Source organism: Eleutherodactylus coqui, chromosome 2 (genome assembly GCF_035609145.1).
Source record: "Eleutherodactylus coqui strain aEleCoq1 chromosome 2, aEleCoq1.hap1, whole genome shotgun sequence".
In the NCBI taxonomy this organism is placed as follows: Eukaryota; Metazoa; Chordata; class Amphibia; order Anura; family Eleutherodactylidae; genus Eleutherodactylus; species Eleutherodactylus coqui.
The window spans coordinates 179310477-179329234 of record NC_089838.1 but is presented as its reverse complement, the minus strand read 5'-3'; the positions used below and the strand labels follow the sequence as shown (position 1 = coordinate 179329234).

At 37.8% G+C, this 18758-nt stretch overlaps 1 protein-coding gene across 1 annotated transcript in view; it reads left to right on the top strand.

Annotated features, from left to right (window-relative positions):
* The first annotated feature begins 11486 nt into the window (after window positions 1–11486).
* Window positions 11487–18758, top strand: part of HGF (hepatocyte growth factor) — a 169272-nt gene continuing 162000 nt past the window's right edge. The window contains exon 1 of the mRNA XM_066592010.1: window positions 11487–11602. Within this exon, the coding sequence (XP_066448107.1) occupies window positions 11548–11602 (55 nt within the window). The 5' untranslated portion in view covers window positions 11487–11547. The remainder of the gene's footprint in view (window positions 11603–18758) is intronic.

Here is an 18758-nt window from a genome sequence, read left to right as displayed (position 1 = left end):
TGAACTCTTGGCAAGTTCACTGTTATCACTTCAATAGATGTCACATGAATCAAAGGTGGAACTCTTTAGGCAACATATGCCCCATATGGACGAAGCAAATATTTCATTTCACAGTACGGACATCACAACATTAAATGGGTTTAACATTAGTAGTGTGGGAATACAGTATTTGTTTTGCTTCAAAACAATGAAAAGCTAAAAAACTATGCATTTGACAATATACCAAGATATTTTAAAGAGAGTTTCTGGTCATCTGAAACTAAAGTGTAAATGTGTTACATATTGTGCTATGATCCAAAACACAAAAGCAAGCTTACATCTGTTATGAAAGAGGCCTGGCTTGAATCTTCAGATGCTATATGAGAGAACCTGAAATAAACAGCACATGTACTTCTTCACACTTAGTGTGATAAATATGCAATAATAGGGGGGAATTTACAAGGCAGTAAAATAAATTCTTTCTTATAATAAAGATGTGAAGCACTCAAAGAATGAAATATACAAAAAAAAGATTGAAGGCAGAAAAAGTCCATGTGGTCCATTTAGACTGTTTTTATATTATTTTATTTTTTTCTTAGGATAGATATATGCTTATCTTGGGCATGCTTACATTCACTTACTATTGATTTTCTAACTACCTTTGCTGGAAATTTGTTCCAAGCATTTACTACTCTTTCCATAAAATAATATTTCTTGACATTGCTTCTGATCTCTCCCTTCCCCAAATAATTTCAGATTTTGCCCTTGTTCTTGTGTTTAGTTTCCTAATAAAAACACTTCCTTTCTGAACTTGTTTTTATACCTTTAACATGCTTAAAGGTTTTGCTCATAACCCTTCTCCTTTCCCTTCTTTCCTCCAGGGTATACAAATTAAGCTCTTAAGACTTTCCTGATAAGTCTTGTTCTTGAGACTTTCCACCATTTTTGTAGTCTATCTTTGAACTATTTTATCAATATCTTTCTGTAGCTGAAGCATATAGAGCTGAACACCATATTCTGGATATGGTTTTACTAGATCTATATATGTAGGGGATCACAATCTCCTTCTGTCTTTTGGTTAGACGTCTAGCTATGCAGCCAAGCATTTGACTTGCTTTCCCAACATCTGGGAAATTTCAATAATTTGGAAGGTATTTTTAAGTGCGCTCAGGAAAACCATCAAACACTATGATGAAACTGGCTCTCAAGAGTTACATCTGCTGCAGAGGATAAGTTCATTATAGTTATCAGCCTCAGAAACTGCAAATTAATAGCAGCTCAGATTAGCCCACATAAATGTTTCACAAAGATCAGGTACCAGACACATCTCAACATCAACTGTTTTAAGGAGACTGGAAGATTCAGCCCTTTTATGGTCAAATTGTTGCAAAGAAGCCACTACTGAGGAACATCAACAAGAAGAAGAGAATTGTTTAGGCCAAGAAACACAAGAAATGGTCATTAGACAAGTGTAAATTTTTACTTTGTCTGATGAGTCAAAATTTGATATTTTTTGATCCAATTACAATATCTTTTGAGGAGCAGAAAAGGTGAGTAGATGGCTTCTACATATGTGGTTTCCTCCATGAGCAAAGTATGGAGGAGCAGGTATGATGGTATGGGAGTGCTTTACCAATAACACTGTTGGTGATTAATTCAAAATTCAAGGCACACTTAATCAGCATGGCTATCACAGCATTCTGCAGCAACATGCCATCCCACACCTCCAGGCTAAGGGCTATTTGACTAAGAGGAGAGAGTGATGACATATCTTCCACAATCACCCAACCAAAACCCAATTGAGATGGTTTGGAAAGAGTTGGACCCCAGAGTGAAGGAAAAGCAGCCAACAAATGCTTAGCACCTCTGGGAAGTCCTTCAAGACTATTGAAAAATCATTCCAGGTGACTACCTCTAGAAGCTGATTTATAGAATGCAAGAGTGTGCAAAGTAGTTATTGAAGGAAAAGGTGGCTACTTTAAAGAATCTAACATATAAAACATGTTCTAGTTAAACTATTTTTGCTTACTACTTAATTCCATATGCCTTCATAGTTTTCTTGTCTTCAATATGAATCTATAATGAAGAAAAACAAACGAGAAAAACTAAAGATTGAAGAGGTGTGTCCAAACTTTTGACTTGTAATGTAACTCACTATTTTTTCCACTGAAAAAGTATAACATTGAAACACATTAAAACTGGGCTGCACAAATGTATCTATCATATTCCAGAAGGAATAAATATCTGTTTTGACTGCACAAGTGAAGTGGCCCTGCAAGAAAAAAATATATCTCTGGAATGTTTCTATGAATAAAATAACAAAATATATAATAATATATAAAGTAACATAGTCATAAAGTTAAATAATAAGGCCATCAAAAGAAAGTGTCAGGCCATAAGAGTCCTCACGTTCTGTACATTTCTCTCTGTCGGAAACAAAAGTCTACCTACATATATAGAATTCTCTATAACCCTTCAAGCAAGACACCTGTTTGCATAGACACATAAATGCCCAACTAGGTCATCATTATTACAGTTGTGAATTTATCAGTAGTGATTGTCTAAAAGTGTTGATATAGTACTGATTGCTATACCATATGCTGTTGTGTTATGTGAGATAATACGGGACTGTAAGAAATGCATGTTTTGTGTGATGAAGTAAAGCAAACTGAAAAAAACTATACATGTCTAAAGAGGGTAAAATAGCCAGATAACAAGAATCTTTGTGCAAGCATCAACTAGAATTCTGAACAGTCTACTAGATTTTCCAGTGCTGCTAGAACCTGATAATGAATAATTAAAATCAACATCAAACGCACACTATGTTTTGTTTCCAAGTGGAAACATAAGATTTTATGGATGGCTCTTTTATTAAGTTCACTTTCTCAAGCACATCAACTCCACAATGTGTACCTAGAAAATAGTTTGAAAATGGTCATGAAAAGCATGATATAGGAAAATTCTATTTTTTTTTTAATAAATGAGCACTAAAGGACCTCAGGTGTGTCACATGATCAAAGTAAGCAATGTCAGATTTCCTGACATCCATCCGGCCATAAAAAGGGGAGGGACCTGGCATCATAAAAGCCCAATAAACAGAGCAGAGCGTCCCAATGCACAAGATCAGTGCTGTGGAACTGATAGGTGACATTGCAGGGGGCTGACACATTGGCTAATAAATAGGGAAGGTGGACTCCTAGTAAGCAGTGTCTCCTGGCATACAACAAATTTGTGGGTTACTGTAACTTGTGGGTCACAACGTGATCACATCCACTGTCATTAGTTGAAATGAAGCAGGCTCATGGAAAATCACACAAGTGTAGAGCTTGATTGCCAATTTGATTAATTCTCTTGTTTAAGTGGCATTTACTCACATAGACTTCCTTTCAGGGCCAGACTGGAACTGAAATTCAACCTTAGCATTTGAAGGGACACAGGCTCACTTGCCGTGCAGTAAATGTGCAATACAGTACTTTTATCTTGTATATCATATATGCAGATACTGTATATAACAAGTGACATAGGGTACCACCACAAACATATATATCCCACTGCTGGAAAAGTTGTGTCCATTGTTATGCCAAACAGTGAAGTGTGTATGAACAGGTCTAGTAAAATAAATAGTCCCCCATGTGAATAAATAGATACCTTGCTTATAGGGGCATTTCAGACAGAAGCATTTACCACCATTCACTGAAATCCTGGCTATTTTAATGCTAAGTGCTGTGGGTAATATTATTCGCAGCATCTAAACAGTTATATCAAGGAAGATGGTGTTGTGTCAGTTTGAAGCCTGTGCATCTGTTGGGTTAGAGCAGATCCGGTTGTATCTGATGGCCCGGCTGTAGCCCAACCCAACAGACAGAGAGGAACATTTACAGAATCTCAAAAAGACATTTTTAATTCAGGGCTACCATCTCACCTCAGCTGATGACCAAATCACCAGAGCCACAAGGATACCCAGAAATCAACTACTCCAATACAAGGAGAAAGAAAAAAACAGACGTGTGCCTCTGGTAGTGACCTACAAGTCACAGCTAGAGGTACTAAGGAAGACTAAGAAAGACTGCAAAGAAACTCCATTATACCATACAGAAGGATGACTGTCTGTAAAGCATATTCCCGGACCCTCCCCTCCTATATCATAGGTAACCTCCTAATTTGAGGAACTTTATAATCAGGAGTGAATTGCCTTCTGACACACAAAAAGGAACTTATCCCTGTAAGGTAAGGAGCTGTAAGACCTGCTCACATATACTGACTGCAGACAGGATACGGATCCCCAACACACAGCAGGACTATAAGACCCCTGGGACATTCACATGTTCAACATCCAATGTTGTATACCTGATCCTGTGCAGTAAATGTCCTGTTGGGGGGGGCTTTATATCGGGGAAACAGGACAAAAACTGAGAGCCAGGATGAGATCTCATTGCCACTTATTAGAGAGGGAAAGACTAAATTACCTGTGGCAAAACATTTTTGTGGTCAGGGACATAGCATATGATGAGAGTTATCATACTGAATGGCAATTTCAAGTCACAGCGTCACAGAAGAATTTGGGAGTACAAATTTATGGCAATGTTTGATACCCTCAAGAATGGGATGAATCTCAGCCTGCGATTCTTGCATAAGTGGAAAATATGAAAGGTCTGAAGAAGGTGAAGAGGGATGTCCTCTTCCCAATCATTTTTTTTTAAACTTCATAAAAATTCAGAACTTGACTTGTATTCATGTTGCCATCCAATAGGTGGTGCTGCATCTCCTTCCACAAGCGGGTTGAAGGAGAGATAAGACACATCATAAAACTGTCACATTCCTGAGCTCAATGGACTGATTAAATATTTATGTCTCAGCTCAGTTTGTCTGTTGTTTTAAGTTTTGCGTATAAACAGTCTCAAATTTTTGTGAACATTTGTATTTCAATCAAGAGGAGGTGTCCTCTCTGTATTTGTATATTATATATGTGCCCTATCCAAACCAGTTCCATTTTAGCCTGAGGAAGGATCAATAGAGGATCCGAAAGCTTGCTGTAACATCATGAATTTTTGTTAGCCATTAAAAGGTATCATATCTACAAGATTACTTGGTTCCTCTCAGAACAATCACAATTTTTTAAGTGAAACAAAACAGCATATACACAAATCAGCAACCGGTAGACTAGAAATACTCACCATAAATACCAGGGAACCTGTAAGTCAGGAGAGAAATACCCTCCAAAGAAACCCTGTATAGTGGTATTGTCCTGATTTACAACACCTGAAAAGAAATCTGATGTGAACTACTCCTCACAAACTTCGTTTTGGTGTGGTTATCACTGCATTCTGAATGTAAAAAGAGAATGCACACTGGTACTAATTCGCAAAAGCATGCATTGCTCCAGCCGGAAGCGGCGGTGTGAGAGGGGACTGAGGGGCAAATTGTGACATCACATGGCTGGCTACAATGGCCACTCCTGCCCAAAAGTTTACTATGCGTTACAAAGCCTAGAACTGGCTTCTTCATCTGGGAAAAAACCTGTTGTTGTCTCCATCTTAGTGTTGCAAATACAGTAGATGTTGGTGAAATTTGGTTTATCCTGCTTATATACCAGGCTGTTTTACCTCCATTAGAGCCAATCATTTTTTTTTACATCACCTTCCAAGAGCTGTAACTTTTTAAAAACTTCTTTGTAATAGCCATATAACGTCTTGTATTTTTAACAGTACCATTTAATGTTTCATATAATGCACTGGGGAACTTAAAGTTTTTTTTTTATGTGGGTCTAAATAAAAAAAAAATGTGATTACGCTACTGTTTTTTTTCTTTACGTTTTACATTTACAGTGCAGTAGAAAAAAAGCTTCATGGGTCAGTATTATTACAACAATACCAAATGTATATTTGTTTAACTACTTACAAGAAAATGTTAAAAATATATTTTTTGTTTCTATATTTTGAGACCAGTAGCTTCCTAATTTTTCTGCCTATGCGCAGTGTGAGGGCTTGTTTTGGGCAGTGTGAACTGTCGATTTTATTGGTGCTATTCTCTTCAATCTTTTTAGAGAAGACAGTGTATTCAAAACACACAATTCTGGCATTGTGCATTTTATTTTTAGAGGATAAATACTTACATATTTTAATAGTTAAAACATTTACAGATGCAACAATACCAGTTATGTTTATTATTGTTAGATTTTTTTTTATTGGAAATGAGTTTTTATTACATTTAATATTCTTTTTTAGATTTTTTTAAATTTCACCAAAATTAAACTTACATTTTTAGTGATGCTAGAAGACTTAAGCATATAATCCCTTGATCATTTGTACAATATACTGCAATACTTCTGTATCTCAGTATAATGTAGTTTTCTCTGTTGTCTATTAAGTCTTGCCACAGGCCCCCCAGGTGATGGCTTAGCTACTGCAGTCAGCATTGGCAATGGCATCTACGTTATCAAATACCTGTGATCAGAGATAGCGCCATTTCATATAGCTAGCACCCACCAGGTATTGAGCTGGCTCAAATCTGAAGCCTGCTCCAGGTAACCAAGGCAATGCAAGTAATTGGTAATTAAGGGGTTAATGTATAAAAATGTTAAGGGAACTACTGTCCTATACCGTAGTAAAGTTTAATATACTGTTATAGATTATGTAGTTCATTGTGTTATATGTTTACATAGTTATGTGTATTGTTTTTTTTTCTTTATTTACATCCGTTGCATTATTGTGGTGTGTGATGGTATAGTGATTATGTAACATACAGTAAACCAGGCCAGAAGGCCACATCTTTGAGAGGATCACCTCCCCCATAAAGACTAGATTTCTCCGTGTTGATTTGTAACTACAGTAAAGTCTTTGGCGTTCAGCCTCTTTTAAAAAATTACCTTCGATTCAGACCAGTGACTATCCTATTTGAGAAAATGCTCCTTCTTCCAAGTGTTCTTTTTGGCAAGATCCTTGCCTGCATCACTGTGTTCAATTAAAATAAATGCAGTGTGGGGCAGCAGAGCTGAGCAGAGCAGGGCAGGAAGCAAGAAGGGAGGGAAACAGACCATATCATAAGCAGGGAGGAAAGCCCTAATTGGCAGGAGAATACATTAGCGATGCTCAGTTGAATGAGAATGAGAGGAGGGACTTTGCTAAGGACATAGGAAAGTAGATCCATGCTGGGGACTGAGGAGAGGAGTCTGTGGATATCACACAGTTTTCTATGCTGTCCTGCAGTGTTCTTTAACCTGTAGCTATTCAGCTGTTATGAAACTAAAACTCCCATCATGCACTACAAGACACTGGTAAAGAAAGCTGGGAAACTACAAGTAGGAGATTGCTGCTGTATGATGTTTGAATATTGATTTTAGAAACACATACTGTACATGACAATTCTAGGTACAGAGCAAGACAATATACAATTGTACATGAAAGGAAATAATTGAAACTGTCATAATGCAGTTATGCTATATGCAAATTACATCTTTAAAGACATAACTTTAAAGGGGCACTACAGTAAACAAAACATTTTTCTGTCTCTGCCCCCTCACATGATTGTTTGTCACACTCTAGAGGTCTCCTATGTATAATGCAGTTACTTCCATTAAAGGGGTTCTGTCATTTAAAAAAAAATCTATACTTACCTTTTCTTCCCCCATCAGTCTCCATACCAGATCTTCACCTCCCCTATCTTCTCCTGTCTTCTGCAGTCCAGGGTGGTCACTTTACCTCCAGCTGGCTGATTCTTCTACTTTCTGTAAAGGTTACATACATTGGTTGACAGTCTTCTGCCTGCCAGCCAATGTACGTTACGTCACAGCTCACAGGTCAGCTGGGGGAGTGCCGATCTTCTTCAGAGATAGCTAATGCGAGCTGACTCTGAAATAGATTAGAATGCCTTCCGAGGCAGTGAACGCTACAGCACAGGGACCTGACCTTCATTGACCTGGCCGGAAGGAATGTGAGGAATGCGGGCTTCATAACAAGACGGCCAGCGTGGGGTGAGGTGACCTTGGACACTGGAGAAGCTCAGCCAGGAGAAGATGCGGCAAGGATTTTGACGGGGAAGAAATAGGTGAGTATAGTATAGTTTGTTTTTTTTATGACAAACCCCTTTAAGTGCAGTCCCCTGTCTAATGCTTATTAGGCAATAACTTGATGTGGAGATTTTTGCTTTCACTTTCACATTAGCACAACATTACATGAGAAGCTAGAGCCTATACTATCTATGCTGCAGGTAAAACACTGACATTAAATTCTGAATTCACCAAAAGAGCTACTGCCCATAAGTTTACAGTTAGAAGGATGGGCTATGATCTCCTCCTTTATATCTGTGTGACAGGAGCTGTATGATCATCAACAGTAACTGTGCCCCCCTCTAAGCAGTTTCTGTGGTATGGTCCATGTAATAGCATAACACAGACTGAGAAGCTGACTAGAAACACATAACCCCAAGTAAATCTGAGTTGGTCAGAATTGAGGAGAAGGAGGCCAGGAGTTTCAGACAGAAAAATATAACTAATCAATGTAACACCAGCCAACTTATATTTACTGTAAGACCAGCAGCATAATGAATTTAAAAAATTCACCGGAGTTTCTCCTTAAAGAGATCCTATGACCATTCCTAACATGTCTGCTTTAGTACCAAAATATTAATACTTGCAATAAGCATAAAATAACAATTCTAGAACATCTTTCCTTGGAACTCTGTATTGTGCCATTTCTCTGTTATTCCACTTAGAAATTTTCCTTGACAAAAGGTATGTATCTGATACAGATACTGTTAGTACTAATTGGACAATGTGAGAATGTACTGGGACAAAGGTACAAGTGCTATCACCAGCTGACAATTTACTCATTAACCCCCTACCTCTCCTGCACATACAGTTATGTCATGGAGGTTCAAGGTTTGCATGAAGTGGAATCGGGAGTTGATCTTGATCCATACAATGCGGGTGGCGGCTGTTACTTACAGCTGACACCCATCTGCAACAGCTCCGATAAGCCCCACTGCTGATTGGAGCTGTTAACCCTTTAAATGCCGTGGTCAATTTTGAAAGCCGTATTTAGATGCCCTGATCGATGTTTGGGGCTTCTGAACGGCGATGAGATTGTGGTGTGCCATTCGGTTGCCAGGGCCCTTTTGATAGCTCCCTCCCATGGGCATAAGATAGCAGCAAAAAATAATTACATTTTTCTCCAAAGATATTTTATATCTTGGTATCATAATAAACATACTGACCAACAGAATAAAGTTATAATGCAATTTTTGCTGCAGTCTGTACACCTTAGAAACAAGACCCACCACTCCCCAAAGATAGTGGGATTTTGTTTTTTTCTCCATCACACTCCAACTAATTTTTTTTTTAAAGTTTATCAGTACATTATGTGGTGCATCAAATAGTACCGCTAAAAATACAACTCATCCTGCAAAAAACAAGCCCTCAGACGTCTGCGTTGATGGATAAATAAAAGATGAGTTCAGAGATGTAAATTTTATATTTAATTTCCCTGCCATTCTCCTGCTTTTAACTCTCAAACCTGCCACTGCAATGCATTCTGCAGACTACATAAGCACACACTATGTAGTCCTCTCATTCTGTTAGAGTGCCATTTACTCCACTGGAAGTGTCCGTGGTGGCTTTGACACGGAGGGAATGACAGAGAACATAAATATAAAACTTACATCTTTGAACTCAGTGTGTCAGCTACTTTGATCCCATTAGTTTAGCTTATAGTGTTCAAAGTGCTTGACAGAGTGTCCTTAACTTCTTAGAGAAATAAAGGCCCTTTTACACGGGATGATTATCATTCTGGTCGTTAGAAACCCTGCGCTCCCGCAGAGTTTTGAGCGATAATCGTCCAGTGTAAAAGCATGCAGAAACTGAATGGCTGGATGAGAATTTTTAAGGCTTAAATCCTGAACGACGATTGGTTGGTGTAAACAGCAGCCCTTCAGTACTGAACGGCCGCTGCTTACAGGGAATGGAGAGGGACGGGGAGAGCGGGGAGAGAACAAGGGCTTTTACTGAGGAACGACAGAATACGGTTATCAGAGAGGATGCTTCAAAATTGTTACATTGTAGGTATTACAAGTATATATTAAAACTAACCTGTCAGTAGAGGGGGCAGGTCTTGTTTAAAATGCATTTAATCATTTTGTGTATTTTTTGTGCACTATAAATGTTTGCCGACTGTATATGGTGTTTTAACCTGTATTTTATATAAATTTTTCTTTGAGTGGACCACTTCCATAAAAGAGCAAATTTTTTGTGCAATTTTGGGTGGTCATCTTAAAGTAGTTTCTATATTTAGTAAAGTTGAAGAAAGACTTAAAGGGGTTTCCCAGGGAAATCCCATTGATGTTCTATCCTCAGGAAAGGTCATCAATAGCAATAGTTAATCGTTTACGGTCTGCCACTCAGGATTTTGACAGATCAGTTGAGCATGTGTCCACTGTCAGCATTGCTACAAACAGGGGTCAGAGTGGAAACTACTGCTCTGAGCCCAGGATAGTGGTTGGTGCTTTTAACTGCAGGCACAGCTGCCATTTATTTTAATTAGACCTCAGCCTGTAGTTACAAGTGCCAGTGACTAGGCATGGGTCAGAGCAGCAGCTTCCACTCCAACAACTGTATGTAGCAGCACTGACAGTGGGCGCCTGCTCAGCTGATCTGCCAGGATCCCAAGTGACAGATTCTGAGTCATCAATTTTTGATGCCTTCTCCTGAGAATAGGTCATCAAAAGTATTTTGCCTGGAAAATACCTTTAAATTAATTTACTTCAACCTATTATCCCACAGTGTTAATCCAAAGGCAGGGAATACTACCCAATGAGATAGAAGCCAATTTGCTTTACCTTTATAAAGAAAAATCCTTCCTAGCTCCAAATACTGTAATCAGAATAAATCCTTGCATCAGAGACCCAAGGAACTGAGCGCATATGTGTGCAAGTGTCTGTATCAAAATGTATCAGATGTTTGTGCAGTGTAACAGTCACTTGGATTCACTAAAAAGGCTTTATTCTTTTGATGGGTAACCCTTGCAGTTGTATTTTTATGTTTAGGTCATTGTGGATTTTCTTTTTTATTACTATTATATCATAACCTTGTACAGTCAGACACACAGATGGAGGAGGATACATTTCCACACAATGACTTAAGGCCTTGTGTCATTGAATACTGAGAGCTTTCTTTCTTCTACTGTGGGTGGGGATGGACTGTAAAATGTTATCTGAATGAAAGTCTTCAGAAGTGAAGTCTAAATGATCAGATTTTGGATAAGATTGCTATGCCTCTTCCTCTGGGATACATAAAGCCCTGCAGTACCAGTGGAGCTGCCTTTAGGGGATGCTACTACTAAGCAAATATCCAATATATCTGTTACATTCAAATCCCTATAACAACTGACATTGTAACCTACAAGCAACTGAGAACTTTTACCAGTGCTCAGCAAAGAAACCATTCTTATTATTGCAAAGGGAAAGGGGAGGAGGAGTCATCCAGCTACAGCCGGAGTACTAAGAGGAGCTGCTGAGAAGCACATCACTTTACTGAATGGTGCTCTGTGGTCAGTCAAAATCCTTGTGACATCTGCCAGTATGAACATGTGGGCAGCAAAACTCCTACTTCTTTCTCTATTCATCTTATGTACAGGTGAGTACAACTCTTTTATATTGCTCCATTTCTGCAAGCATTATACATGTTAACACGCTTTCTAATTTATTACTGTAGCTATATAGTTTTAAATAGGTCTATTTCTTATTTGTAATTATCTATGATATTGTTATTGTTGAATTAACCATTACCATGTATCAACTGTTATTTTCATTATAAGCTTCCATAATATTTATTGTTAGATATGTTGCATTATCTACTTTGTTTGGCATGTGTATTTGTTTTAGTCTTTTGGAATCAGTACGTCTCTTTTTATAGTTTTCTTGCACTGATTGTTGATATGAAGCAGACACTGCAATTTTCACATATTTTTTGTGATTTTATTTAAAATGTAATTATTTTATATAGATGTGAATGCAATGTGAATATGCATTTCATTAAAAATCTAACCTCCAAATACAAAACAGCAGGCTGGTTTGCATCTCTAATTTTATTCCGTATACTAAAATATTATAGTTTTATAGGCAAAGCCAAATGAAACTTAAGGAAAAGTTGTATGAAATTAATCAAACAGAAAATTTGCCTCTGGCCAGCATATTTTTCGTTAATAAATCTGATGTGCACTTTATCTTGGTGGCAGATCAAGGAAAGATTGATACCCTACTGACCTGTGAGGTCACTTACTAACTGGGTGAACTAGTGCAAATGAACTGCATCAGATTTAGATCACTGAATTCTTTCAATGGTCTCAGTAGCATTATTCTTTTTAATAAATGTTGTACTTTTGGCTGTACAACCAAGAGCAAAATGTGTCAAGTTACTGAGTCTCATGCATGTTTGAAATACCTATCTGGAGGCTATTTTCAAATCACTAGTGTGTATGCGATGACTATTAAATCAATATATGCATGCTGCTCCACGTACATTCATTGGGTTATGGAAATAATTTTGCATATAATGAGATGGTAATGATTAAAAAGCTCTGTGCCTTAGGAACGGAGGGGTTAAAAGTACAATTGTTTGTGAAACAGAAACATTCTTCAGCTCAGCATTAACCAGCAAATTTCCATTGTAACCCGTGGATATGAATCCTTTATGACGCGATCTGCGATGCAAAATCATGTCATTTTCCTACAATTGCTGTGTTTAAAGGAGAATCATCTGTGAGAAAGAATTGAGGCTAGTTATTTCCATTTAACTAGAGATTTGCATCATAAAATATTTGCAGACATTGGGTATTACAGTGTTCTCAATATATGCCACAGAATTTGCATGGCTATAAACAGATGTAGTTCGAAGTATATTTCATTAAAGTTCTCTTTTTTCATGCGTTTGATCTTAATATCTTTGGTTTATATCAATATAGTAACATATTGTAGCTGATTTAAAATAAATGGTTTGCTGTGGGATTTAAATGTTTGGCACCTTTTATATATACAGGGCTTTTCATGAAATCTGATTGCATCCATTCAGCTGTTTTTAATGTTCTTATGCATATTGCGTTATATTGCCTTACTCACTAAATACAAATTTTAATATCTGGTATTTGGCGTATTGCATGCTTTGAAGCTTAAAAGTTTGTAGCAATAAATGGATATTGTCAATGTATATTAATAATTAAGCCTGAAATATTTAATATGGGCCTGCATGTATCCAAATTAATTATATACATGCATATAATGCTGATCATATATATATATATATATATATATATATATATATATATATATATATATATATATATATATATATATATATATATATATATAATCAGCATTATATGCATGTATGTAATTGCTTTGGATACATGTAGGCTCATAAAAAATAAGCAAACATATATCAGTATTATATACATGTATGTGATTACTTAAAAAAAATGTATGTAATTACTTTGGGTACATGCAGGTTTGTAAAAGATAAATACGTAAATACATATTGTGTATATACATACTTTAGATATATGTCTCATTGATTTTTTAATACACCACCCCAGTGTGTGATAAACTTTAAGGAAATCAAGGCACAATTTATTTGTAAACAATGTGTATGAGTACAAAGTGAACAGCTGATCGTTGGGGTTCCCGAGTGACAGAACCCTGCCAATCAAATATTAATGACCTATCATGAGGCTTGGTCATCAATGGTAAAGTTCTGGACAGCCCCTTTAATATACAGCCACACACATAGTAACACATTAATTTTAGGGTGACTTCTGAGCTACAAACATAATAAAAATTTAACTATCTCAATAGTTGATTGAATGGATGTAAATATAATTTGTGTGCAATTTTTTTGAAGGAAGGATTTCAGGCTTAAAGTATGAGGAAATAAGATATACCATAGAACCATACCATACTCCTAATCACAGACAAAGTAGTTGTTTCAGCTAAATTAATCCATGTACCATCTAATATCTGGTCACTTTGCCTCTAAACATTTATCCTGTGTCAATTTAGACAAGGATGCCCAGTAGTATATCCTGTTGCCACAGATGTTTATACAAAGAAGGCATAAATTATGACTCAGTGAACCATAATAAATACCAGTAGTGTTTTATGCAGGATGTAACAATTGCTTCTTTTCGAAGTGAACGCTTATAGCATACTTTTTACAAGTAGATTGTCTATGTCCCCTCTTGTAATAGGCGAACATGATAATGAGATATAATTTGTAAAATACTAGGCAACTAAAGAGACACTTAAGTACTAACAGCTGATATAATCATTCAATGCAATGCAAGTATTATTGTGGGAAAAATGTATGGAAGGGTCACAAATTTTTTAAATATCTACTAAGTTTGACTACTCCAACTATATATAATTGAAAGTCAAAGAACAGTATTGAAATGTCATTATAGGATAATTTGAAGAAAAGTGTATATTTATTCAAGTAGAGTAGTCATGTCTATGACTAACAATCCGTGACATGTACAGTACTGTAAAATAGATTGTTCTTTTATAAATAATAGTGTTGAAATGTCCATATGTATGTAAACTCATAATTTACATGGTCTTTATTTGTTGAAAGCACTCAGCCATACCCTAGCACATATGAATGTGCCTAATTTCTCTGCAATGAGTAAGCAATGTACATCTGAACATCAGACATCCTTTATGGCAGCTTGTGCATTGCACTTGGTGGAGCTGGAGTTGGCGTCGCGCCAGTGGCCTAGGCTTAGTGCAGTTGTATGTTGTTATCTGTGGAACATATGAATGTCAGTAATGCTATTTATAACATTTTGAGGTTTCAGAAATATGGCTTGAAGCTTTAAGAACAGAACATTCCCTAAAGAATTAGATCACTTGCTAATTCAATTAAATAATGAGAGAGCATATTTATTCATGTACAGGAATTTTGCCAATAGACAGTTATACATAGCAAAAATTTCTGTATTTTTGCTACCGCAGAAATATAATATTATTGTCAATCATCACAATTACATATTGCTGTTAATGACCCCCACCATTGGAGATCTCCTACTTTGCTAATCTTATCAATGTGGAGGATCCTTGAACAAAGTGGATTTAATGAGGTGGATAATTAGCGAGGATTTGATGCCCCAACTTTGTCTTCTGTTGTTGGGAAACATGCCAACATCTTATCCGAATTGTAATGGTTATTCTTAATCAGCCCTGGTACACGAAGCATTTGTAGTTCACTGAATGAGAAGCCAAGATGAAAAGTGATCTTTAGCAGTTGTAAATGCCTTTTACCTGATTCCTATATACTGGCTAACATGGTACAATAATATTTTTTCTTGAAATGAGTGGAAAGAATAAGTAAATACAGTTATGTATATTTGACTTAAGTTATCACCATGCTGTGCAAAAAGTTACTCTGAATTTTAGACACTTTTTTATGTCTCATTAAACAGTTTTGAAGAGTGTCTAGGAAAGGGGATGTAACTAAGAGGAGTCATAAAAGGCAACAATTTGTTAATGTCGGAAGTCATTCTTGTTAGCTATGAAACTTTTCATAGAATCAGTGTCTTTGTGCTGCAACATTCAGCATGCGATATTCAGAAGCTTCTTATGATCCTGCCATTGATATCTTTCTTCCTAAACTGTGCATAGAGATAACACTGTCAATTAGCAGCAGGGAAGGGTTCAATGCAGCTATTGAATATCACAGAATACACAGCACATAGTGGACCATATGCTGAGCTCATGATGCAGTGTAGAAATAATCATTTATTAAAAGTAAAGTAACTAACAAGTAAGTGACTCAATCAGGTGCTGTGATCAGGGTCTCTGTCTATAGATCAAGCTACACTCAGATAGAACAACATGAAAATGGTGACAGATTAACTTGAAAGAACAAGAGCCCCTGCCAATCATCTGATTATAGGGTTAGTGGTGCCCCGAAGAGCACTGCAACCTCTTTATTGTATACCAGATACCACAAATTGCAAATTGTTCCTGGTTTTGCAGCTCAATCACATTAACTTGAATAGTACTTAGCTGCACAAAGGCCATTGGACCAATGAACATAACGCTGCAGGCCAAAAAAGAGGCAATAAAGGTTGCATCAGTGCTGTGTTCCCTTCACAAAGTTAATGCAAGGAGTTGGACCTCATCGTTCTGACATTGATTACCTATTCTAAGCATGGGCAATCAATATTTAAAGGACTGTCCGGTTACTAAAGAACACCCCTCTAATAGGGCTGTCCGTAGTAAACTAATAAACAGAGTTGAGTGAATGCTGCAACCAATGAAAGCCTGCAGCATCACTGCTTATTTTCCTGGAATTACCACTCCCATCTTGAGCGCTGTGATGCCAGGAGTTCAGGAATGTGATGCTGCAACCTCTGATTGGCTGCAGTGGTCACCTGACGTCTAGTAACAGGTACTGCCGCAATAACCGCCTGGACCACAGCAGGACTGCAGCTCTGGATTCCAGCAGCGGTGGAGGGGTAAGTGCAGCTCTGTTTATTATGTTACTACAAACAGCCCTACTAAAGGGATGTTGTCCAGGAATTTGACAACCCCTCAAGTCCCAGATAACCCCTTTAACTCACTTTCTATGTGAAGGAAAATGTAGCATTTGTATCAATAAAATGAGTATTTTAATTGTCTTCATCTTTTCAGTAAGCTATGAATAGTTATCAACCATAGGTATATTTTATATTTACCGGGTGCTCCATCCCAGTGCTATATTCTCACTAGAGGTGCACGTGCAGAAAGAATCAACCTGCTGCCGCATGCTGACTTCGCCAGGATACAATGCTGGAACGGGGCACCCAGTGAAGTTTGAAAGATACCTCTCTGGACTCCCCGTTCCATCACCTTTAAGCCTCATACATTAGTTTATGGGGCTCAAATGTCATGACTGAGTCCTTTTAAAGGTCCACTGAGTCATATACATGGATATTCATTATTATTGCTACATTTAATAAAAATAGGATTACAATGTGAAAATCGTCCACTTTACATTGGTGGCAAAGAATATTCGACCCTTAATGCTACAAGTTTCTCAGTGCAAGATAATAACCATGGCCGAGATTTAAGACAGCATTGTTGATTAGATTACAGAGGCATAGGACTGATTTTAGATTTAGTGTGGCCCTGAGCAAAATCAAAAATATTGTCCGAAATCTTGAATTATTGTACCAGCCACATAGTCACATTTATTCATTTCAGAAGGTAGGGTGAAGAACACTGCAGTGCTGATCTCTAGCATTCCCAATGAAAAAATGATATAGCTATATAGTTACCAAATTATGATATGCTGGGATGGAGACGATCTGTCTGATGCTGAATATGTTACGCTGTAAGACGGCTATTTACTGAGCATTGCCACCCGTCAGGTGATGCGGAAATGGGAAACATGGTGGCATTCAGTAGCGCTGTCTGGTGACAATGTGCGCTCTGTGCACTTGGGCTGACAGCATGTGACTGTGGGTAGCGGATCGAACACAGTCTACCACCACGCCCGAAGACTGCCATTTGGAGGGATAGGGGAAAAAAATGAAAAAATAAATAAATTAAAAAAATATATATATATATATATATATCTACTGCCCCTGATCCCATGAGTAGTGGAGCAGCTGCCTTCTCTCCTGGCCTGGATAGTCAGCAGCCTGCTGCATGCATCATGATATAGTGATGTATTTGTGCCATCTGCTGACTGTCAGGGTGTGCTGCTGGGATCTGTTGTACTAATGGGTTCCAGGAGCACATTTTCACAGGTTGGGGTTAATTGAGCTGGCTGGGTGTGGTATTCTCCAGCAACCAATCTCCTTTAGTCTGCAGCACATATAAACCCAGATCCTGTCAGTGCTTGCCTGGTGTTCAGAGTGAGCAGTCATGTTACTTCATCATGCAGCTCGCTGTGTGACTTGTGTCCTGTTGTCTGTCCTGTATAGCTTTCTGTGTGACTTGTGTCCTGTTGTCTGTCCTGTACAACTTGCTGTGTGACTTGTGTCCTGTTGTCTGTCCTGTACAGCTTGCAGTGTGACTTGTGTCCTGTTGTCTGTCCTGTTACAGCTTGCGGTGTGAACTGTGTTTAGTGCCACTGAACTCCTGGTTAGTGTATGGACTAGCGGTATAGCCAGGAGCCTTGAAGTGGCCCACTAGCTTCCATGTTTTGATCAAAATGTCAACTAATACCTGGTATTTATATTCAGGTTTACTATCTGCTATTAGTGTTTGCATTTAGGCTGTTGTATGCTGTATTTTCTTTCTCTGTGTGTCTTCTTGTTCTGTCCACTTGTCCTTGTCATGCGGCATGTTTGTATCCTGTTCTGGTGGCGTGGTTCCTAGGGGCAGCTAGGGCCCAGATCTGAAAACCGCTGGGCCGCTCTTTATAGGGGCGATGTCCCCGCTCAGGTAGGGCCATTTCTTCTTCCCTGTAATTTAGGGTTAGTTATCTGAAACCCATGTGTACTCTTTGGTCACGATTGTGTGGGCCCCGTGCTTAGTTGCCCACACGATCATAACACTGACATTGTGTTAGTGGCCTACGGCCTATGGCCTATAGGTGAGAAAGAATGACAGGTAATATCGATACCTTTTTTAAAAATCAAAAAGGCTGACTAGACTGAAAAGGGGGATTTATTTGGTAGCATGGCTTAAAACAGTGAGGTTTGCTAGCTATATCTGAGAATTATTCATTGTTAGTAAAGACTGTTTTAAGAAAGTGTCTAGTCAGACAGTGTCATTTGATGTCAGGAATAAATAGCAATATGTAGCACTGG